Source organism: Netta rufina, assembly GCF_964035555.1.
Source record: "Netta rufina genome assembly, chromosome: 5".
In the NCBI taxonomy this organism is placed as follows: domain Eukaryota; kingdom Metazoa; phylum Chordata; class Aves; order Anseriformes; family Anatidae; genus Netta; species Netta rufina.
Genome location: NC_140128.1, coordinates 13,688,699 through 13,712,601, shown reverse-complemented (window position 1 = coordinate 13,712,601; position 23,903 = coordinate 13,688,699). Strand labels below are relative to the sequence as shown.

Here is a 23,903-nt window from a genome sequence, read left to right as displayed (position 1 = left end):
GATATGTTGGGTACCACCGATTTTACGAATATATGTGTGTATATTTTGTGACTGTATACAAAACATCCTGGTTCAAGCCGAGCTCCCCCCAGCCGGTTTTATTTTATTTTATTTTATTATTTTATTTCATGCTATTACGCCGGCCCTGCAGAGGGCGCCGCGCGGCTCCCTCCCACCGCGACCGCTCTGCGCCTCCCTCCTCGCTGGTGCTGACGGCGGCGGCGGCGGCGGCGGCGGCCTCGGTGTCCGCCTCGGTGTCGGCTGTGCCCGTTGTTTTCCCCGTGCCCGCCGCGCCATGCCCACCGTCGAGGAGCTCTACCGCAACTACGGCATCCTGGCCGATGCCACCGAGACGGCGGGGCAGGTGCGGCGGGGAGGCGGCCTGCGGGGCCTGGCCGGGCCTGGCCGCGCCTGGGGCTCGAGTGGCGCCGCGGGCCGGGCCGGGGAGCTCGGCCCTGGGGGGGGTGGCGGGAGGGGGGGTCGTGCTAAAGGGCTCCTGCAGGAGTTGGACGGGGGAAGGGGAGGGTGTCAGGGGTTGGTAGCGCCTCGCTGCCTCCACAAGAACGGTCCTCACCGCCACAGGAGGCTTTAGGGGTAAAATCCTGGCACGATCAGCCGCACAGCAGCACCAGCGCTGAGTGCAGCCAACACGGGGATGCCCCAGTATGTTAGCAGCTCCAGAATGTTTTCCGTAATTAAAATTAATTCTTTAATAGCATGAGGCGCGCATGCTACTTAGTGCTTACCCCCAAAAAAGTAGTAAAAGTGTTTTTTTATTATGTTTTTGTCAAAATGTGTCTAAATAGGAAAGAAGCTCTTTTTTTTATCAAGCAGTGGGTTGTTAACCACATACTGGTAAACAAAGTTACGTGGACAGTTCTTTAAGAAAACAAATAACAGGGTTTTATTTTTTGTTGTTGTTTGTTTGCTTTTAAAGTTATTTTTTTTTTAATTCAGGTCTGCTCACTTTGTATGACTGTCCCCCCATCACTGCAAGCAGTCCAACAAAGCAGCTTAGAGGCAACCGAAAAATGGAACTAAAATGCTGAGATATGGGGGGAGAGATGCAGAATAAAATAGATGCTGTTAGTGCACTCTTTTATGAATATGTAGTCTCATCATTTTCATGAGTGTGGGTACCTCTCGTAAGATAGGAATAGGAGTGTGAGATAGATGAGCTCCAGGATAGCTGAGAATGCTGCTCGTGGCAGGATCGGTGCCAGATGTCTCCAAACCTCTCAGGGTAAGAGCAGGGCAAGTTTAGTATGAAGGTTCCTGGTGTGCTCTCCTGGCTTTTGTTTCTTTACAGCTTATGGGCATCCAGAGTCAGGGAGAGAACCTTTGCGTTCATGCTAGGATGTTCTTCAGCAAACTTCTCTGGCACTTCTTTTATCTGGTTATATTTCTGGCAGATGAATGTTTTATGCCAAAATGTTCTGTTACTTCATTAACCTTTGTGAACAAATTACCTTCTTTGAACTTGTCATTTCGTAATCATACTTGATGTCTAATTTTTGCATTTTGAGAAGCCATGAGTAATTGTCCCTTATTCATTGATTTTATCCCACTTACAATTTTATTGTCTTTTAATATCCCTATGAGTGTGATTTCTCACTGTGAGAAGCCATAGTCACGCTGCCTCAAAAAGGAAACTTTGAACATGAGAAGGGTAGGGGACAACCGGAACTATGACATTAAGTGGAATAATGTAAAACAGCAGAAATACTCAGCTGCTAAAAGTGTTTCAGTTGAGAAAGGAACACAGGTAGGATGAGTATAGCTCATTGGCAGAGTGAAGGTGAGAATGTCAAAAAAAAAAAAACACCCTACCAGGAAGTGGTTTAGAATAATGAGGAAGACATACTTTGTAACAGCTCGTTAAACTTGTCATGGTTTTTACAGAGTATAAATCAGTCAAAGAGCTGGTCTAGAGTAATTAATGGATTAGAGGTCTATTTTTAGTCTGGGCTTAGGACATTCATATGTTACAGATTGGGAGGAAAAGTGCAAAAATAAAGAATTACTCATTTTCTGCACTTGCCTACTTTTTTCTTCATTGCTGCTAAGGAGAAGATAAAACAAACTTCTGCCTGAACTGTGTCTTAGGAGCAATTAGCAGTAATACAAAGTAATGGAACACAGGCTGCTCCAAGCTACTCTATTTCAGTTGCTGTTTGGACACTTTTAGGTTTAAGTAATTTGTTCCACCAGAGGTCATTCTTAATGTGCACTCTCAGAACCAGTAGCCATGATAATGCGCATTTCATTGCTAGTTTGTGCTGCCGCGTTCCTGCCCGTGCTGTTGAGCGTGCCGTGAAGGCACAGCCGCAGAGAAAACTGGATGCGGGTGTGGGGCAGCTGAAAACCAACCATTTTTATCCTCAATTGTTTTTCTTCAGGATCAGTGTCCCAATCCAGTTCAGAATCTGGCTCCACAGATCGGTGTCAGAATGGTGTAGGGAGTGTTTCAGCAGCCCTGGTACTGAAGGTTAAGATGCAGCTTACTGTAAAGGGCATTAAAGCAGCGTTCTGCTTTGTAAATCAGGATCTTCACTTGCTGTGAGTGAACTTTTATGCGGAGTGGGGCTATGATACAAGTGGCTCTGGGAAGTTTGGAGCAAATAAAGGAAAGCATCCTGTGCTGTTGAGGTTACTGTTCCAGTTGGGACACGTTGTCTAAAACACTTTTTTCACAATGATGAGGAGAATTAATGGTATAATGTTCCGATTTCTGCCAGCATCCTAACAACGCTGACTTTTATTTCTAGTAGGGGGTGTCCCTGCCCCTGGCAGGGGGGTGGAACTAGATGATCTTTAAAGTTCCTTCCAAACCAAGCCATTCTGTGATCCTATGAAGCACATCTGTAACCACAACAAATACTGAATTTATTCTAAAGTCTCAAGTCGTGCATGCACAAAATCAGAAGTGCCTGTGCGTCTCTAGTTGGAGCTGCTAGAGAACTTGCCACTTTTGCTGAAGTGTTTATTTCTGTACTTCAACTGGAGATTTATTTTTTGTTGTTTACTTATTTATTGCATCCAGACTCTGTTAACAGATGTGTTAAGAACTCCTTTACCCCAATTCAAGTCAACTGCTCAAACATGCCAAAGATGCTTTAGAGCAATACATGTTAAAAATCACTCGCAATTTGTTCCAGTACAGTTGCTGGGAGAGGTAGCCTCTGCTTAAGAATCAATAAAAGAGCAGACAGAAAGAAGAAACTCCTTGGAAAAAATGCCTAAGCACAGTGAAGAAGGTGATCGTGTAATTCCTTTACACTAATCTAATCACAAGTGGTGTGCAAGAGCTGTCAGCCCTAACAGTTTGAACAGCAAGCACTTGAACAGGTAGAGGAACTGAATAACAGTACGGTTGGTAGAGGCAAATTTTACTAGATTAACAAGATTGTATTGCTCTGAGAGAAAAGCGCTTCTACATATAAAGCTTGTATAATATAGTTCACTGAAATAGTTGCAGTAAATGGGAGAGAAAAAAAAATACCCTTTGTCTTGAGATTACCCCAAGATTCTTCTATTTGTGTGTTCTGTTTTTCCTCTTCTAGCATAAGGATGCTTACCAGGCGATCTTGGATGGTGTGAAAGGAGGTGCCAAGGAGAAGAGGCTCGCAGCCCAGTTCATTCCGAAGTTCTTCAAACATTTTCCTGAATTAGCTGACTCAGCTATCAATGCCCAGTTGGACCTCTGTGAGGATGAAGATGTTTCTGTAAGAATAAGGACTGGAACCTTGTAGCAAGTTGATACATTGATTTATGTTTTGCTATTCCTTTTTTGTTGTTGTTGTTGTTGTTTGCTTTTTCTGTTTGTTTGGTTTTGGTTTGGTTTTCCTTAGCTTGTGTCTTTTTTTTGGGGGGGGGAGGAGGAAGGTTGGTCTTTGGAAAGCTGAAAGACACAAGAATGTTAGCGTATTCCTACAACAGAAAAACCTACTGTGTGATGTTATGGGGAGATAAATCCATTTTCGTTGGACTTTGCACCCCTGTCATTGATCAGTGGCCTATCTCTGCAGGAAAAAAAAAAAAAAAAAAAAAAAAAAGCTTAGATACAGTTTCTTTGAATTTCTTACATTTTTATTTTCAAAGCACTTCATGGTAATGGATTCTAATAAATCTTGCTAGGGACAAGAAAATTTCATTTGTACCTGAAAACCAGGGAGTTGTTAAAAGAATGTGGTCTTTTTCTGGTTTTGTTGTTGGTGTGTTTGTTTGTTTTTGTCAAACTTCATATGGAAATTGAATTGCCTGATTTTTTTTGTATTTTTTTTTTTCATGCTGCTGACAATTTCAACAGATCCGGCGCCAGGCAATTAAGGAATTGCCTCAGTTTGCCACTGGAGATAACCTTCCCCGGGTAGCAGACATACTGACCCAGCTTCTCCAGTCAGGTAGGAGACATTGGTAGTTTCTCGGCTGATCTCCTTGTGCACACCTAGAAATGTCTGCGTTTTTGTTCTGTAAAACATTTTGTGTTGATTCATTAGTTTGTTACAAAGCAGCTTGTCCCAGTGGAATTCATGTCCTGCTTCTGTTCTTTCTCACCTCTTTATATTTGCTCTCCAATTATGCTACTAGATTCGCTAATTATTCAGATCTAAATTAAAAATCTTTTTTTTTTATATCTCAGACTTTTTTTTTCATTCAAGTTGTCTAAAAGCATTTGTAGAAGAAAAAGATACGGAGTTACAGTCTACAAGAAACTGCCTTCCAACTGAGAGCTATTGGATTTCTAATTCAGAAACCTTTAAAAAAAAAAAAAAGGCTTTTTCTTTGATGCAGTACATTTTCTTGTACAAAATACTCAGTTCCGAATTTAATATACAGTATGTATTTTTTATATTTCAGTATGCTTTTGAAGTGCTAAATATTACATGCTCAAAATTATATTAAAAATGCATGCTTCAGTCTCTACAGATTTGCTTCTCAGAAGAAACATAGTTTTTAGGAACATGTACATTTCTCCATTTAGTTCAACAAGAATTGTTTTGTCCATCTAGGAATTCTGTAGATTAGAAAGAAGTTAACTGATGTACTTTAATCTAGTAAGAGTGAGCTTGTTTATTCAACTGTTCCTTACAATGACCAAACACGCTGAATTAAAACGTTGCTTTAGGTTTTCAGTCCCATCAAGTTTGTAATACCGAAGCTATGGGGGCAAGAGGGGGAAGATGAAATGACAAATCGTTTTTTCTTTTGCTTCCAGCTTTCGTAATCTACTTCCTTGGTCTAATAGTATTTTAAGCACAAGTTGTGTTATTAATAATGCTGAAGATAGAATCCTTCTTGTTTGATACCAGACATCTTTCTGTGTTTCTATGTTTGTTTGCCTTTCAAGGATATGTATGTGAGTTATTTTTCTCTCTTCAGATGATTCTGCAGAATTCAATTTGGTCAACAATGCATTGCTCAGCATCTTTAAGATGGATGCTAAAGGTAAAGGACCCATTTTTCTTTAAATGTCTTTTATTAATACTTCCCAGTCTCATGGAATGAGAGCAGGACCCAAATTTGTATCTTAGTATCATGCAAAAGTTAGAGACGTACTCATTGGTTTGTTTTGCAAATGATATTGAAATTCTCAATAGTTGAGGATCTGAAATATGCAGACCAAGAAAAGAATGCAGTTACTTCTGTCAAAAGACGTGAAAATTATCTTAAAATATTTCATGGAGTCTTGCAATAGGAAATTGCTTTCTAATGTGTTGAAGGCTCAGCTTCAAACTTTAAAAATAATTTGTTTATTCTGATTTATTCTTCATTCAGGGACTTTGGGAGGCTTATTCAGTCAAATTCTTCAGGGGGAGGATATTGTGAGAGAGAGGGCCATCAAGTTCCTCTCTACAAAACTGAAAACCCTGCCTGAGGAGGTGTTGACAAAGGAGGTCGAAGAGTTCATATTAACTGAATCAAAGAAGGTAAGTGTCTTAAATTTTTTCTTATCAACAGCTTCGTGGTGGCAGAGGCCCACAACTAGGTAGCCTAGTGAAGGAGAATCCTCAATCTGCTTGATTCCCTCAATCTACTGGCTATGATTTTGTCATGGTCCAGGACAGTGTTCATCAGCCTACAGTCCCCAGGATGCTCAGGGCCTTCGCAGCTGGGCAGTTCCACAGCCAGCCAGTTCCCTGCATGTGCAGATTAAGGGAAGTTGGTTCATCCCACGTGCAGGACTTGGCATTTGTCCTTTTTGGGTTTCATGAGATTCCAGTGCATTCTCTAAGCTAAAAAAATACAAAAAGTATTAAGACAGTCAGTTGAGTAGATACTCATTTAGGATTTATTCTGCCTGAAACATACAATTTTGTTAGATGAGAAATTTTGTCCTAAGGTTACTGTTGAAGAAAAATGTTACCTATGCACAACATGATGGCAGTTAGTTAATTTGGAGATGCATAGGATTATACTGCGTGTTTTTGTGGGTTCCTTTAACCTTTTTGTTTTTAAATAACTAGGAGATAATTTAAATATTAGATAACTGCACACTTCACCTTTTCAAATCAAGTAGATTTGACTTGGAGGTTTGCAAATTACCACAATGGAATTTTGTTTTCTGATGTTTTACTAAGGTCCTGGAAGATGTGACAGGCGAGGAGTTTGTGCTGTTCATGAAAATCCTGTCTGGGTTAAAAAGCCTACAGACAGTAAGTGGGAGGCAGCAGCTGGTGGAGCTGGTCGCCGAACAAGCTGACCTGGAGCAAACATTCAATCCCACTGACCCCGATTGCGTGGACAGACTTCTACAGTGTACTCGGCAGGCAGTGCCGCTCTTCTCAGTATGTATTTATTTGTTTTGTGTGAGGAATGTTGTGGAAAGTTAATAGCTGTAGCTCCTTCCTCTTCGGTGTTCTGAATGTTTATGTTAGAGTGACAGTGTACCAGTACTTCACCTTTAGCTTTTAATGTGTTAGACTGTTGGAAAGCACCCCTTGCACCTGTGAATGCAAAGAGCTTTTGCGTATTCTCTGGTCTTCAACATTTTCTTTCAAATTTAAGACATTGTAGTTAATTATGACAAGATTCTCACACTAGCATACTTGTACGTTTGATTAATACAAGTCCAGTGGCAGGCCATTGCAGCGTGTAAAGGTCTGTTTTCAGGTTTTAGGCAATCTGTTCAGCTCCTGTTGCAGACTGCCTCTGAGCTTAAGCTACCTGGCAGGGTCTCTGCATTTCACAGTTAAAGAGAAGTTGAATAAAGCCTTAAGGTATAGCTCGGTGGTGGGAATTTACAGGGTTGGGAGGGTGATGGGGGAAAAGCATTTAACTCACCCAAACTCAGAGTAGCCTGAATAAAGCGTGATGTGTTTTCTTGTTTTTTTTTTGTTTTTTTTTTTTTTTGCAGAAGAACGTTCATTCCACAAAATTTGTTACCTACTTCTGTGAGCATGTGCTTCCGAACCTCGGTTCTTTGACTACTCCAGTGGAGGGTGTTGATATCCAGTTAGAGGTAAGCCAAGGTTACAGTCCGTTTCAATCCTAAGAAATACACATCTGTACTGGAGGAGAACTAGCTATACTAGAACAAAATGTTTGCTGTATTGAGGCATGACTGAGCATTGCCTTTTAAAGCATGTGTTGTTTGTCCCAGGCTTTTGAGGCACGGCTAGAGTAAGTAGAGCAGTGTAATCAGCTTTATATTACCGTCAATTTTTTTAAGCATGTAACATTTACTGAAATGTTTGTTGCATGGCTTGTGCTAATTTAGTCTCCTAAGGGAGTGGTTTAATGTCTGCAATTTTGGTTACATTAATCAGAGCTGCAGCTGCAGTTCAATCTTTGTGAGTCTCACTGTGGAGGTGAGCTGTGCTGCAGGCATGAGTTGTCGAGGTTTTTGTTCACTTGTTGATTAATGGTGCTTGTTGGGATTAGGCAGCGACACCCATATTTCTGGGGTTTACTCATGTGTGGAGACATGAAGAACAAACTAGGCATGTTCTTCCTTGTATTCTTTCCTGAGGATTACGTTTTTTTTAATAACTGACCTCTACTATGCCAACCATAATGACATAATAGTCTCTTTTTAGTTTGAAAGTTAAGCCTTCATACATATCTTTTAACACATTAAAAAAAACGGCTATCCTTATGTCTAGGTCTTGAAGCTTCTTGCGGAAATGAGTTCATTTTGTGGAGATATGGAAAAGCTTGAATCAAACTTGAAGAAGTTGTTTGATAAGTTACTGGTAAGACTAATTCAATTTCTACTTAAGTAAAAGACTAAAATGAACATTTTTAATCAAAACAAGTTATTTTCATCCATTAATCTACTTATACTTTTTTGAATGTGGCTATATCGCAAATAGTGTCCATGAGTCGAGGAAAAACATAATTTGCAATCCAGAGCCCTTCTAGATATAGAGGAGGGTACAATGTTAGCTGCATAATGGTTTTTGTTCAGTATACTCATGGTTTTGTTACTTTTTAAATTCTAAACTGATGAGAGACTCATGCTGGGTTGCATCACACACTGTGTCTGTGCTGCTCTTCTTAAGCAAAGGCAGCAAGCACTCTTTCAGAAGCACTGGTGCAGTCCATTGTTGCTTTCTGTGGTAGCAGCACTACCGTAATATTTCCTCCTAGCCAGGGGGTGTGAAGTGGCGTGAGTGTAGGCAAACCACCTGCACCAGGATTTTGTGCAGAACCTGATCCTGTTAGTACAAGGGTGGGGAAAAAAAAGCAGAAATAAAGCCTCCAGTATGAACACTGCAAGAGAACCGCCAGTCCGTGTAAGTGTGCCTCACCTGTTTGTTTCTTCTTTCTGTTCATTAGGAGTACATGCCACTTCCTCCGGAGGAAGCAGAGAACGGGGAAAATGCCAGCAGTGAAGAGCCCAAGTTGCAGTTCAGTTACGTGGAGTGTCTGTTGTACAGCTTCCATCAGTTAGGTCGTAAGCTTCCAGACTTCCTTACAGCCAAGTTGAATGCGGAGAAATTGAAAGACTTTAAAATCAGGTAATTGTCTAAGGGGGGTGTTTGAGTTCTGTTAGAAAGGATGAATTATTAGTGTCTGGATGCTAGAGAAACACAAATCAGATTGGTAGAAGGCTACTTCTGAGCATTTTTCTTCAAGGGAGGAAAAAAAAAAGATTACAACTTTCTTTTGCTTATCTTTTGTTTTGTTTTTATAGGAATATATGAAATTAACATCTTGTTTTAAAACTTTTTAGGCTACAGTATTTTGCTCGAGGGTTGCAGGTGTATATTCGACAGCTTCGTCTTGCGCTCCAAGGGAAAACTGGAGAAGCCTTGAAGACAGAGGAGGTAAGTATTGTGTAAGAATTCTGCTTTTCTGATTGAGCCTTCAGAAGTAACAGTTGGTGCACATTAGCAGGCTAACATCTGTTGTAAGCATGCAAACAGATTAAGGGAATAATACTTTAACATCATCACCATTTTCCCTTTAAACATATTTAAGGCTGCGGTTGAGATAATGATTCAGTATCTGGTTGGATTGTTACTTATCCTGGGCAGTCAGAGCTTTCCTGAGCACTACTTCTGCTATTTTGTAAAGTGGTTCGTAATGATGTAACTGCAACCTGATAGCGGAAGAATGCACTTGTTATTCCTGATCTCATCTGGCAGTCTTCTCAATTTCTAAGCAGGAAATTTGCAGTATTGTAGATTCCTGAATCAGTGTTGAGCTGGAAGTAACACAGTTAAGTGTTAGTGCCTGTACGTACTGACACTGCTGTGTTGCTAGTCAGTGCCTTCTGTGTTGAAAATACCAAAAAGCGAGTTTGCCTAAAGAAAAATGTGTATGAACTGCTAGTGTTAAACTGTTTAAATTGCACTCTTGTTCGTCCATTGTTTTATAGACCTGAGTGGATGTCAGATTGGTGTGTGGTGTGGCCACGTCACTAGTGATGTCATTGTCAATGTGCCACTTCTGGAGGAGGGAATGAGGAAAACTTACTGTGCAGCTGCACAATATTGTGCACTTATTGTGCAGCATCACAACTGATGCTGAGTTCTGCAAGCTAAAAAGATCTTTTAGTTTTTGGTAATTTTGTTAAGCCACTCTGCACAACCATGTGTATTTCATATGTGCTCTGTGTCTTTGCTTTGAAGGAGGAAGTTTTATACGTTGGGAAAAATTGAGATTGGTCAATACACTGGAACATTACAAGCCAGTAGCTAGTACAGAACTGCTGGAAGTCTAAAAAAACAGTTGTCACGTATTCTTGGAAGCATGCACACCTTTTACTGTCGCTACAGTAGTTCAGTGAATAGCAGTCAGTTTAGTATTATAACTTCATGAAATGCAGCTGGTATAATTTAAAGTAATAGAAGGTATTCAACAGTGGTGTGTTTTGTTTTTTTACAGAACAAGATCAAAGTGGTTGCCTTGAAAATAACAAATAACATCAATGTTTTAATCAAGGTAAGTATTAACATGATGAAGGAGTAAATTCACGAAGTAGAGAAACCTACAGAGGAAAAAAGGAATAAATCTGAATCAACTTGTATTAATAAGGTAGTTTTTGTTATTCAGCTCAGGATGCTGTCTGCTTCAACTGTACCTGAAGCAGAAATAGATATGCTGTTTAAACAAACTTCTGAGCCTTTGCTGCTGTTGGTAGAGGCTGTCAGGGCCCTTCTTAGCATCAGCAGTTAGGAGCAGGAGCAGTAAACCTTGCTTTAGGGGTCTCTGGATTCTGGCTGAGTTGTCTTTCCCTTCTATTTCCCTTTTCTGCCATGGTAGGGAGACACGTGTTCAAAGAGGTGCAAGTAGATGGAAGAAGGAGGCAAAGCAAGCCTCCTGTACAGACCTCTTTTTCCCAAAGAGTCTAGGAGAGATGAGCTGTAGAAAGCCATTTCTATCCATAGCCCTTGAAACCTTTTGATTTCTGCTAACCACCTTTTAAGAACTCCACTGGTTTCCCTAGTTGGCCTGTATTCCTTCATTTCTCATCTCCCATTTTCAATACATGACCATGAATTAAATACTGCCTATGCTTTTGAGAAGCCTTTTTTATTTTTAACCACGTTATCTGGGATATCAGATGTATAGCCATTGTAGTTCATTAAAAGATGTTTTACATGCAGAGGTAGAGAAAGACTGTGTGTAATTGCAGTATAAGTAATTGCAATTAATACTCTGGTAACAAATTTCACTTGAATTCCCTACTAAAGTATGTGGAACTAAGACAGCAAGGTAAGACAATTGCTGTCGCCTTCTTACTGTGCCATAGAACTTAAAAGGTTTTGGTTTTAGAATTGTTGGAAAGTAAATGTTATTCTGGAGCCCCTATAGATACCTAAAAATTTGGAGTACAGTTGACATGGGTTTAATGTTAAATAAACTGCCCAATTTTGTCTCCACAGGATCTCTTTCACATTCCTCCTTCTTACAAAAGTACAGTCACACTGTCCTGGAAACCAGTACAGAAGGCAGATGCAAGGTAAGAGGTTTTTCATGAAAAACATAGATAATATTTATATATAAAAATATATAGATAAAATGAAAAAAGGGGTGTTAGCTTCTGCTGTTTGCAAGATAAATATCTCAGGCTGCATATGGATAATGTATACGGTGTGCATGAGCTAAAAGTTTCACAACCAAAAATAACACCCATCCTGAAAGGAATTAAGGCTGTGGTGTGATACCTTAGTCCTGCTTTAGGGATGCAATAGACTGAATCAACTGGAGATTAGCTTACTTCCTCTTCTGAAGTATTATTCCGGGCATCTTCATTAGCTATCACTAGTTTACAACTGTTGATCTTTGAGGCTGAACAGCTGTTGTTGCTGTACTTGTCACCACAGGGGTGAAATGATCTGTTTTTGTTTTCTTCCATCAGTCAAAAAAGAACAAGTGAAGATACAACCTCAAGTTCACCTCCAAAGAAGGCTTCGGCAGGACCAAAAAGGGATGCCAGGCAGATATATAATCCTCCCAGTGGAAAATACAGTAGTAACCTGGGTAGTTTTTCTTATGGTAAGTTAAGCAGCTTGGAAAAACTTTTTCTAGTTAGAGTTGTGCCCGTGGTTCTCGTTGTAGGTTAATATGACCTGTATTTTAAGGCTGTACATGAAAAAAAAGAATGGACAGGGGAAAAGGGAGTTTGATAATACTTTCAAACAAATCCCAAGAAACCTTAACAAAACGTTTTGTGCTTCTTTCACTCTGATCAAATTTGGTTTTGACAAAGAGAAACAAAAATTTTCCACAGTACACAAATAGTTTGCGTGGTATCCAGGTATGCTTAAGATCCTCAATTTGTATATAGTGAGATACCAGCCCAACAAAGAAACTTGAGTATGCTGATGTAACTTAAGGACAGGAAACGACAGGCTGACGAAGTTGTGGTTTGCCATCGGTTTTATGAAATCATTAGGAGTGAGTCAGGCAAACGTGAAGATCAATGTGGTTTTATTGGACAGAAGGGTGAGCTGCTGAAGTTATTTACAGCTCAATTTTCAGTTCTGTTAAAACTGATTGGTTCAAAAGTGGTTCTAAAATAATGGGAGAGCCCTGTATCATAGTATACAGGAAGACTGCATTTAGCTTAGAGAGGCTCTGTTGCCATTGTTTTACACTTGGTAGGGTCTGGTGTCCATCAGTGTGCAACTCAGAGATCTTGTAATAAGCAAGATTAACCTCAGAGACTTAAGTCAGCCTCCAGTTATTACTGTTTAATTCTGGTCAGCATGCATGAACGTGTATGAAAAGTTTTAATTTCTGTTTCAGAGCAAAGAGGTGGTTTCCGTGGTGGACGTGGAAGAGGCTGGGGAGGACGTGGCAATCGTAGTCGAGGAAGAATCTACTGAGTAGACCGTTGTATCTTCCCCGGCCCCAATGGGCTAACGTAAAAGTACTACTCAGCAAAAGATTGCTTGGAATATTGTTTCCTTCAAGGACTGCCTTCCACTAGGACTGACTTAAATGTTCTTTATACCTTTGTATGTATGATCTACTTTTCTAACGGACTACAACTTGTCCATAGTGAAACTACAACTGTATTTTTGGATGCTTACAGTCAGCAGTTTTGGGTTCTTATTTTTGAAGTGTCTTCAGGATTTATTCAAAATTGGAAAAGAGCATAGATGTCTTATCAAAAGCTACATCTTAATTGTTTGTATATTAACCTAAAAATCAGCTACTGCATAACAAACTATGTAATTGAGTTCATGTATTAAGTAATGGACAGGAAAGGCATGATTACAGAGATACATGTCAGATAAGCTTAGCAGCTGAAGTAATCCTTTCCTCATCTGTAACCATATTTTGCAATATGTGGAGAAGAGTACCATTGCTAAATTAGATTTTATTTACTTACTATAATGGACTTGACTGAGAGACATGCTGGTTTTCTGAAGTTTGCAGCATGATTGGAAATTTATTTTGCTTGTAGCATGAAGCAGTCCTTTTCCTTAGAGATGTGGAGAATGTGGTGTTTTCTTTGTTTTGCACATCTTACTCTTCTCCGTGCATTGTAATGCAAAAGTGGTGTTTTGCAAAAGGAATTCTTAATGTTGAATATGAATATGTGCATATACTTATGCCATGAAATTACAGTAAATGAACAGGAAAAAAGGTAATAATAAATGAATAGAATTATTTCAGGAATGGATAAAGATTGATGCAGTGATTAAGCTTCATAGACCGGAGCTGGAGCGTAGCAGTACCTGGCTCTTTTCTGTGTTTTGCAGATTTCTGGGTTAGTTGGCACTCAAGGATTGTTTTTCAGTTTCATTTTGTCTTTTTACCAATACAGTTGCATTTAAAAATATATAAATAAAATTGTATTTTGGGTAACATTGAAAAATTCCAGCATGTACTTAAATTCAAGTGGAAAAATTAACAATTCCATGCTATTTTTTTTCATAGCAACTTGGGATTCTTATTTACTGGTATACACCCAGAAAATACAATGTAAGAGCACAATGCTTTTTTTTTATTCTCACCACTTAAAATTTTTACTTCTCAGGTCACTCAACATTGTAAGGGGGTTAGCTGGTAGTAAAAAAGAAGTTGGGGCAGAGGAAGACAATTTTTAAAAGTGTTCCAGGGCGTGTTGATGTAAAATAGCTTAGGCTTTAGAAGGATGAAGAATTTTCTTACTCTCCTTTTTTTTTCCTGCAGCCGTTTGATATCCACACACAAATGCCTGAAAGTGATGTTTTGCCACCTAGTTCCATTTGTATTTGCTTGTAAATCTGATTCAGGTGTCTTCATTAACATTGACATTCATCACTGCAGTCAAAAGGACAGAATACCAAAACTATGTCGAAGTTGACTAAATTTAAAGTCTATTCTTGCTCAGCTCTGGAGCAGTAGGCAGCAAACTTTGGACATTCCAGGACATACGAGCTTACTTTCTGTTTCTGATTACGTGCCAGCTGCTGAACTCAGATTTGTCACTAAAACCAACAAACTTGGCAAAGAGTTTTCAAGTACAAATTCAAGAGATCAAAGTGTCACTCTGAAAACAGGGAATGGATAGGTAATAGGCTTCCACTGAAGAAGAAGGAAAAAAAAAAAAAAAAGACATTTTGCACTTGTTGCTATAATTTGTGTTTTTAGGGGATTTAAGAATGTTATCTCAAAGCCTAAACGTAGCTTGTATTTAGACTAATAACCAGGTACTAGCAGCTTGTTTTCTCACTGAGTTTTGAGTGAGTTTCCTTTACGGGATTCCTGTTTTTCAGAGGTGATGTGCAAAGTTCTTGTAGCCTCAGAAGTAGTTAGAATTTTTTTCCCTACTTTCATATTTAATTTTAATGCAGTGAGTACTTGTGGAGACACCTGTTTACCATCTTGTTGAATTGTAAATGTTCCCTTATGCTTTTGGAATAAATTCATTTTGTAATTTTGTTTGGCTCATTGTTTCACAGTTACTCTACACCGTGTTGTGGTGGCTTAGTACAAGGGTGCTGCGGTACCTTTTGTTTTAGTGACTTGCTCTTTAGGTTGCTATAGATGTATTGAGCTGTTTGCCACCAAGAAATACTTAACAAGACTGTGTTAGATGTTTCAATTTCTGAGTAATTCAATTTAAATGCAAAATTATGGACAGTAATTGAAATAATCAGCAGAAGTTGCATGTCTAGTAGATCTATTATATTTTATTTGGGAATGTATCATGTGAAAAGGAGACGTTGTCTTATTCTATCTCCTAGATGTTGACAGTGCAATAAAATTCATTAGTATCTTAACGATAGAGCACTAGTGGCTTGGAGTTAACAACCTCTTTTATTCGGTGAAACGAGCAACGTGCTACGGTGCAAACTTTGCCATCAGTAAGTAACTTGTATCTGTGGGATATATGCTTAGTGGGATGCAAGCCCTTAACGTTGGTTGATTGAACTTGTAGGGTTTTATTTTAATTGTAGGCGGTCCCGGCAGCGCCTCAGCGCGCCCCGCCCCGCTCCCCCCTCCCAAAATGGCGGCGCGGGCGGATCCGGTTCCGGGTGGCGCGGGCAGGCCGGGATCTGGGGAAGATGGCGGCGGCTGCGGAGTCCGGGCGGGGCGGGCTGGGGCCGGGGCCGGGGCTGAGGCGGGCGTGGGTCCTGTCGGGCTGGGCGCTCGGCCTCTGCTCGCTGCTGGCCTCGGGGCCGCGGCCCGCCGCCGCCACCACGCACTGGGTGGTCACCGAGGACGGGAAGATCCAGCAGCAGGTGAGGGGGCACGGCCGGGGGGCGCTTGTGGTGCAGGGCTGTGTGGCTGCCTCCTTCGGCAGGGGCTGGGGCTGCGGGTGCCGGGCTGCGCCTCACGGGCACCAAATGGCTGGAAAAGATAACGCCGAGTTGGGGTTGGGCCCTCTCTGCCTCTTCCATCCCTCCCTGGTGCAGCATTAAGCTGTTATCGTGGCGGATCTGATTCTGTCTGCAGCTGGAGGGGAAGAAGCAGCCCCCACAGCAAGCTGTGTGGTCTCTCCCCGGTAATTTTTATCAAAAATAGAGCAGTACGGAGCGCTGAGTGTCTGTAAACATCCTTCTGAGGCACTGCTGGTAGGGTGTCTCATCAGACAGCACTTAGAGTCCTGAGGCAGGTGGAACCGGCTTCCCCTAAAGGAACCCCCTGCTGCCTCTGTCAACCTCAGGCGCCGTCTTATGGGTCTGGAGTTGTCTGCACAGGTCTGAGCACTCTCTCACCCTAATTAATCGCAAACTAATGAATGACAGTGTCTCCAGTGTTATTTTTCCTTCCTTTTCCACTTTACGTAGTGGAGAAGTGATGAGAGTGTATGATAATGGTCTGGAAGCATCTGTGTGTGTATATTAATTGTATATTATCAAATTTGGCTGAAGCATTGATTTGGATTATTGCATGAAAAGCAGCTGTGACTTGGCAAAAATCTAATTAGCTGACATGACTTGAAAAATCTAATTAGTTAAACGCAGCACTGATTTTAGGAAGTGGCTTTTTATGCCATCAGTTAACCGATGGGACGTGTGGAAGCTTCCCCTGTAGGATTGCTGTGCAGTAAGCTGCTCAGTCACCATTACCTGCTCCTTCTAGGGACAGCCCCTGCCCGTGCCACCCACTGCTCAGCACAGCCCCAGCCTGCCCCAGGCCTCCCTGCAGCTGCTAATTGTCCAGAGAGCTTTTTGGAGGAAGGTGTGGTTCAGCATCCCTTACTGTTTTCCTTCTGGCTTTTGAGAAGAAGAAACGCATTTGTGGGTATTGCCATTGCCAGCCCTGCAGAGCACCTCTGAATTTCACTTTTTCCCCACTCATTAGTATTTTGGGGAATGAGAAGCCTGGATATTTCCTAGAGTGGACTTGAATGTTGTTTTAAATGCCAAAATGTAATTAGTATTTTTTTGCTGCTAACTGTTGAATCGTAACAGAATACTTCCATTATTCAGAAAGGAGGAATTGTCTTACGTGCAGTGGTAATAGGATGATTTGTAATTGATTTATTATCAATTCATTGATAGCTCTAATATTTTGGAATTCAATGGTTCTGTTCTTTTAATACTAAGACCTAAATACTTATTAGCAAAACATAAGCCTAAAATTTCCCCTCAGAACATCCTTTTGTTTTAGTTTTTCAGGGTGTTATTCTTCATTAAATTGATGTTTATTATAAGAGGTTGTCTTTTTACCAGTACAGTTTAGCCAGAAAGAATGACTGAATGGCTTTTGTGTGTGTGTGTGTGTGTTTTCAGTGGGGCTTTACGTTCATTTTGCAAGCCTTTGGGCTGTGCAGCTTTTTGTGTTTCTCTACAGTGTCTGGGGTTTCAGCTTCTCAACCTATGTGATGTGCTACCTGTCACCTTACCTTTAAAATTTTAGTCTTTCTAATTCATCTACTGCTGTTTTGTCAAAAAATATTGTCACGTCAGGTTTCTCTGTGGGACTCTAGACTCTTCCTCAGAACTTCAAAGTAATGCTCCATTCTTGCTGTTTACGGGGCAGCCCATGTTTGAGTTTTGGAGAGCCTTATCTTCCTGAAGACAGCTGTGTAAGTGAAGGCTTGCGTTTGGAACAAGCTTCAGCTGCTGCTGGTTTGAGCACAGTAACCTGAAGAAGATTGTAGAGTAACACTGCCTGCCCTGCAGCTCAAAGCAGGTCACTGAGGGCCCTGCCCACCTGAATTTAGCATCTGGAGATCCAGCAGCTCTGTTGGGCCGTTGGACACCTGGTCCAGTGGACAACTGCTTTCAGAGTGAAATCACTTCTAATGATTTCATTGATGAAATTAAATCATTTCTTTTTTAATTAGGATTTCGCTTGTAGCAGCTGGTGTCTGATGCCTCTCACTGTGGCACCTCAAGAAGAGTCTGGCTCTGTCTTCTCTGTGCTCTCCCATTTTGAAGCTGAAAACAGCAGCAATGCCCCCCTGGGCCTCCTCAAGACTGAGTCAGCCCAGTTCTCTCAGCCCTTCTGTGTGCTGTGTCCAGGCCCCTGGCTGCTTTGAATGGGCTTTGCTGGGCTTGCTCGGGTGCATCAGTGTCTGTCTCGTGCCAGGGACCAAAAGTTGAAGCTGATTTATTCTCACAAGTGCTTTTGCTTTCCTCACCCTGCTGGTCCCAGTCTTGCCACCGCAGCCCAGCGGGCAGTTGACCTTCATTGCTGCAGAACCGAACGCTGCTGACAAATCATCGTGATTTTTTTTTTTTCCCTACCAGAACCCAGATGTCCTTTTCTGCAAAGCTGTTTTGTGCATGGCCAGCCCCAGCGTTTCCCGGTGCAGGAGGCTCTTCCAAAGGCTTTCTGCTTGTCCTTGCTGAATGGCCCGATGGTTTTTGCAGCTGTCCCTCTTACAGCAGCCCTGCCCTCTGCCCTGCCGCCCCCGCCCTGCATTTGCAGAGGACATCAGGCTTGCCGATGTCCTTTTTTTTCCCCAGTGTTCATGAAAACACTAAACAGTGTTGGCCCCACTATTGATCCCTGCGAGTGCTGCTCGTGCCCAGCCACTGCTGGACTTTGCACTGCTGATCGCAGCCCTTCCAGCACAGCAGCCTCCAGCTGGAAGTGGCTGGTGCTGTCCGGTGACTCAGAGTCGTGGTAGCTTTTATATTATTTAATTTTGGAAGTATTAGCTTTCTCAAACTCTGAAATGCATTTTAAAATCGTCACCTTTTTGGAGCAGGAAGGGCTTAATCTTCACTTGGACTGCTTAGGTGTATCTGAAGGAAGCCCATGTAATTGGTAAAGATACGGGAAAAAAGCTCAAGTGATAGCAAAAGGCAGCCGCTCGCCCTGTTAAATGATTCACCAGCTGTAGATGTTCAGATAAGCACCAGTGACAAGTGACTTCGCTGCAGCTCGTGGTTTGCTGCAGTGAATTTTGTTTTCCTCGTTACCCAAGTGCGCTGTGGATGAGGAGCTGGAAGCAGAAGTTGCAGATCCTGGCCTCTACAAAATCCAGCAGCCCGGATCTGTTTGAGGGATGGATTTTGTATTATGGCCCTAGGATCTCCACTAGCAATCTTCTCCTCGTAGTGCAGCAAGAGTGTAAGCCTCTGATATGAGACCACGTTGGAGTGAGATTGACTTCTCTGTGGCATCAGACAGCTTGCTGGCTGAGACTTCATACGGAGCTCCTGGTGGTAGAACAGCCTGACAGGTGGCACAACAAGGCCAACCCAGCATCTTGCAGTGTATCACCAAGATCCCGTCTAGTGAATGGGAATGCCTGCTCAGTAGGCCCTGCTGCACCAGTTTCTGCGAGTATTTCTGAGTGATGAGGCAGGTTAATTCCCTGCACTGCATGCAACGTTTTGTTGTCTCAGTACACCCTCACCAGAAAAGCCTTCAAGCCATATCTGTTGCTCTAGCAGCTGTTTCCAGGTCACATCTTTCTCGGAGTCGGTTCCTATTCCTTTTTTTGGCCTGAGTCCTCCTTCAGCTGTGTGTTCCTGCAAAGCCAGGGACCGAGTCATTGTATCTCTAGTGAAATTACATCTGCACGGTGCATGTGTTTGAAAACCTTTTTGTTTCACACCTCCCAGTGTCAAGTTCAGACTAACATATAACCAATTTTAGGCTATGCTTTTACGATAGCAGGGAAAGTGGCTGCTCTACAGAAGCACCAGTGTACTTCAAGAGGACAGAGGAACTTGGCAGAGCGAGGACAGATTAAATATGGTGCAGCCAACAGTTTCCATGCTCATTTTGGCGATGACGCTAGCTGCTATCAGGCACCAGAGACCTGGCATACCAGAGCTGAGGTAGGGTCTTCGCAGAGGTCATGTTTGGGCTTGGTGGAGATGATTACAGCCGAGCACGTTGTGCTGGACTCCAAAAAGTGCCTTTATGTGGACTGATATAAACACTGGAGAAGTCAGTCCGGAGTGACTAAACTAAAAGTGGCAAAGAGCTCCCAGACAGATGGCTCAAAGCAGGCCTGAGGAGGCCTTGCCAGGAGCAGAGAGCCTCAGGCAAGGAATCTGAGCTGGCCAAAAGTTGTTTTGTTTTCATGTGCTGAAGTTTGTGAGGAGATGACCAGGAGAACAGCGTGAAGGAGCAAGGCTCTCAGCCTGTCCTGTGCTGAGAAGACCAGCCCCTCGGTAAGGGACATCTGAATCTCATGGAGAGAGACATCGTGTTTGATTCCTGCTTAGTACAAGAAGAGGAGCGTTACCTATTAGGTCTTCATTTGGTGACGGATTTGCATGTGAGTGTGTCCCGAGTTGCAGCAAGGCACGGTGATTCACGGCCAGCTTTCAGGTTAGTGAGTGCACTGCTGCTGTCAGTCTGGCTGCATGGGTACGCCAGCAGGTTGAGATGAAAACACAGGTCTGTGCATACGCTGAAACTAGAGAAAAAGCAGCCACCCGAAGCCAAGGAAAACTGAAAATCTAGTGCAAGCAAACAGAAACCGATTTTCTGCTTGCAGAGCATCTTCTGTGCTACGTTCAGCAGTCACTCAGTCTCATCTTGAAAAAGGCAGGTGGATGTTTGCTTCGCTATTTCTCTGAAGGTTGGTTTTCTTGGCCGTCTGACCTTGTTCTTGACTGCGTTTCTTATTCTGCCAAGTCTGTTGTGTGCTAAACAAAACAAATTGCTCTTTATTGCTGGCATGTGTGTAACACAGAGCGCCTTCCCTGAAGCAGTCTCCAGCACGCGTGCCTCTGGATGAGCGTGTACAGAGAGACCTCGGCTGGAGATCGGTGTGAATCCGCCCAAGTTTGGGACTTGTCGTCCAACCGCAGGATGACGACCTGAAACATGTTCGACCTCACGCCTCGGTATCCTCAAATATGGCATCTTGGCCTCTTACCTTGTTTCGTGTCAGCGTTAAGTGTGAGGCAGGCTGACAAGATGATGCCCATCGACTGTTGGAACCCGATGGTTGTGTGGTGGAGGCTGTGCCCGATGCCTGACACGCTTTCCCCCATTGCAGGAGCTTCACAGCAAAAGGGCAGCCTGGAAGCTGCCCAAGCACGAGTGTGCAGGAAGGCCCAGGGAAAGCCAGAAGAGCAATGTCAGCAAGACTGTACAAACCACTGGCTTTTCATCTAGCTGATTTTTTATTTTGCATGCATGTAAAGCCGAATCCCTACCTGTTTTTCACAAGCCAGTTGAGAAATGAAACCCATGCTATGAAGTGCCTGCCCTAAAAATATAGCATAGGATAAAGTTGTTCATTAACCAGCAATGCCTAATGGGTTGTGTGTGGGTTGGCGCTGTTGGCTGAAGGAATTACTACTCAATATTAACATGTTTAGGTATCTTGTGAGAGTATTTATCTCTTCCTGTAGTTTGACTAACAGAACACAGTGTTTTTTAGGATTTGGCAGCGAGCAGGCAGCAGGAAGCAGTCTGCCTTTCTGAAAACAAATTCTTGTTTATTGCAGATTTGTATGGGTGATCTCCATCTCTTGTTTTGATTTGGCTGAGCGTACAGCTGATATCTATTTGGCTACTGTCGAAAATAAACCTCAGCTAGAATACACACATTGGAAATTTGTTTTGTACCAGTAAACATCACCGCCAATACGCTGCAGACAATTGGTGTTAGGAACCAAGTGCTGTTTTCCTTCGTGTTTAGATCTGTTTTCTACGATGCTCGTAGCCACTGTGCTCTGTTGAAGTGATCTCAGTTGAGCAGACCCAGTGGATAATACTGAAACTTGGTCAGGTTTTGTGTTTGAAGTGCTACAGGCATTTAAAATTTCTTTTCCCTGCAGCTCAGCTCTTTTTAACAATATCAAAATGGTTAATGCTGCTTTTTAGCAGACCCTGCAGCTGTAAGCTTTCAAGTAGCTGAATATTTATTACAGAAACTCAATTCAGCATCATTTTTCTAGGTGAGCCTTTGTGACATCCTTTGGAACAAGTATCTGCTGACACTCTCTGCTCATCATTTGGATAAGCCCGAGAGTTTATTTTCCACTTTAGTAGCTTGTCTTTCTTACACTGAAGCCTGTACAGAAATTTCTGCAGCTTTTCCAGAAATGCCATGTTAGTATCACATTAGCGTAGAGTATCTTGAGATAGCAAGAATATACCGAAGGGCAGGCAGCAGTTTTTAGATCCTTCTCTCCTACTTGAGACTGCAGAGGGTTCTAGTCTTAATCGCCTTAATTTCTAAGCAAAATGGCAAAAATACTGTATTTACAGTCTATAAAACAAGTACGAGGAGCCCATTTTGTTGCCTACCATACGTTAATGTAGTGTCTTTTCCAGCATCTTCCTGTCATAATCTGCCTTCTGCGTGTCATTGCTTTTAGCTGTTCTGATACTGGCAGTCCTCTACCTCAGCTAGGAGTGAGAGATCCACCTTACTTTGAAAAAAAGGAAAAGTGTAACCTAAAAATAGTTGATTGAGGTATTCATATGCCCTCTTTTTCAGATAATAATAATAATTCCTGGTGTATGTAACTGAACTGTGAGGAAAAAAAAAACTGGCAGATTTGGCAAAGGTCTAAGTACTCCGAGGCTTTGATACCTGCAGGTAACACAGGAGGCTCTCTAAGACTTCGGTGTTTGATTCAGCTCTCGTGTCTTCTTTTGTTGCACAAATTCAGCATCTTGCTGAATCAGGTTCTTGCTGTACTTCGTGACGGTGAGTAAACTCGAACTGTGCTTTATAAAGAAACTTTCACCTCTGGGCAAAGTTGAACAGAGAACAAAATTTAAAAGTGGCTTCCTGGCAGGCTTTCTGCAGTCTAGCAGTAGGAGCCATTAGAGTTTCAAGGCAGGCTTTTCAGCATTATTTTTTTCCTGTTTACTATGCTTGAATCAAAGTCAGTTTCTTGCATCTCAAGCAGTTCATCTTGAATGGCACAGTCTCAGCACTTCAGAGAAGGAGTAAATGAACGTGGTGCTTTGCCATCAGCCAAGCACTTTGAGTTAGAAGTAAATAATTGGATCAAGCATCTGTTCTGGTGCAAGAGTCCCTTCTAACCGTGAGGCTCTTGCATGTGTTCTGCAGGTTGACTTCCATTTTGTTTCCACCTGAAAGAGCTTTCTGGGGGGTTCCTTACATTTTGTAAAAGATTAGCTAAATCTAAATATCCATTTTTTTATTCTTTTTTTTCCTCTTCTGAGTGCCCTGTTGAGATAAGGCACATCAGATGTAGACTTCGAAGGGGTAAAGGATCTGTAGCGTTGGCAGGCCGTTGTCCCATATTTCATAAAAGTGAGGCCACCGTTTCCAGTGCTGTTTGAATTTATGGTAACAACCTCAGCTCTGGTCTAAAACAAGGCAGCAAGCATCAGATGTTATGATTTTTAACTCTTGGCTGTGGGTGGATGTATCTGCAACTTTCTGTTTGATGAAAGTGTGACACGCTAAGTGAAACCAAGCCTTGCACGGTAAAAGGTTCAATCCTAAGATAAAAAGAAGGAGCTGAGAACACGGGAACTGGATGGCACCTGCTGCGCTGTTGAAATACAACATGACTGCTTCTGAGAGAATACCTGCTCTCTAATAAAGCTTGATGGTTGAAGTCAGTTCTAGACTAGTTTCCAGAATAAAGCTTTTTGTTTTGCTTTCCCTACTAGTTAATTTCATTAAATTTGGCATTAAATGCAAACTCTGTGCCACACGCATCTTTACCAGTGCTTCGAAGAGATGCAAACTCATCTTCATTCCAGCCATTCCCGGGCTGTGCCATCAGCGAGTCTGGAGAAGCTCAGTCAGACAGGGGTCACCTATGCCCTTTATTTTGCAACAGGAGGCTTTCGGTGCAGTTATTCGCAAACACCAGGACTGTCAAGAGGGAAGCTATGGCTGTAAGTTAGTGGATACATGCCCTGTGCACTGTGAGATCGTACACAATTGTAGAATCTACACCTGTATGGATGTAACATGCTCTTCCTCCAAGCTGTTCCAGCACCATTGCTGTTTTCTGTCTAAAGAAATATTTTCTCTAGTGGATGCCACAAAGATTTAGTTCAACTGTGCAAAGACAAGAGACGTGATGAAAAGAAAAATAAGGTGGTGTTTTATGCAAAGCTTCCTAGTGGAGCCAGTCTCCCTCTTATTT

General features: G+C 42.1%; 2 protein-coding genes across 2 annotated transcripts in view; both read left to right on the top strand.

Moving 5' to 3' along the window:
* Positions 1-204: 204 nt before the first annotated feature.
* Positions 205-14,828, top strand: API5 (apoptosis inhibitor 5). The gene is made up of 14 exons (XM_084288418.1): positions 205-364; positions 3,564-3,725; positions 4,310-4,403; positions 5,383-5,448; positions 5,779-5,930; positions 6,582-6,788; positions 7,358-7,462; positions 8,106-8,195; positions 8,782-8,963; positions 9,179-9,272; positions 10,336-10,392; positions 11,337-11,413; positions 11,813-11,949; positions 12,703-14,828. The coding sequence occupies exons 1-14, from the start codon at positions 296-298 to the stop codon at positions 12,780-12,782; spliced, it is 1,572 nt and encodes a 523-aa protein (XP_084144544.1). The 5' UTR covers positions 205-295; the 3' UTR covers positions 12,783-14,828.
* A 563-nt stretch (positions 14,829-15,391) lies between these two features.
* Positions 15,392-23,903, top strand: part of TTC17 (tetratricopeptide repeat domain 17) — a 54,997-nt gene continuing 46,485 nt past the window's right edge. The window contains 2 exon segments of the mRNA XM_084287081.1: positions 15,392-15,445; positions 15,447-15,632. Coding sequence (XP_084143207.1) covers positions 15,398-15,445; positions 15,447-15,632 — 234 coding nt within the window. The 5' untranslated portion in view covers positions 15,392-15,397.

Excerpts from the sequence above, each read along its gene's own strand:
- API5 (XM_084288418.1), top strand. The coding sequence starts at position 296 with ATGCCCACCGTCGAGGAGCTCTACCGCAACTACGGCATCCTGGCCGAT. Across the intron at positions 7,463-8,105 it reads GTGTTGATATCCAGTTAGAG|GTCTTGAAGCTTCTTGCGGA; the intron begins GTAAGCCAAGGT and ends CCTTATGTCTAG. Across the intron at positions 10,393-11,336 it reads ACATCAATGTTTTAATCAAG|GATCTCTTTCACATTCCTCC; the intron begins GTAAGTATTAAC and ends TTGTCTCCACAG.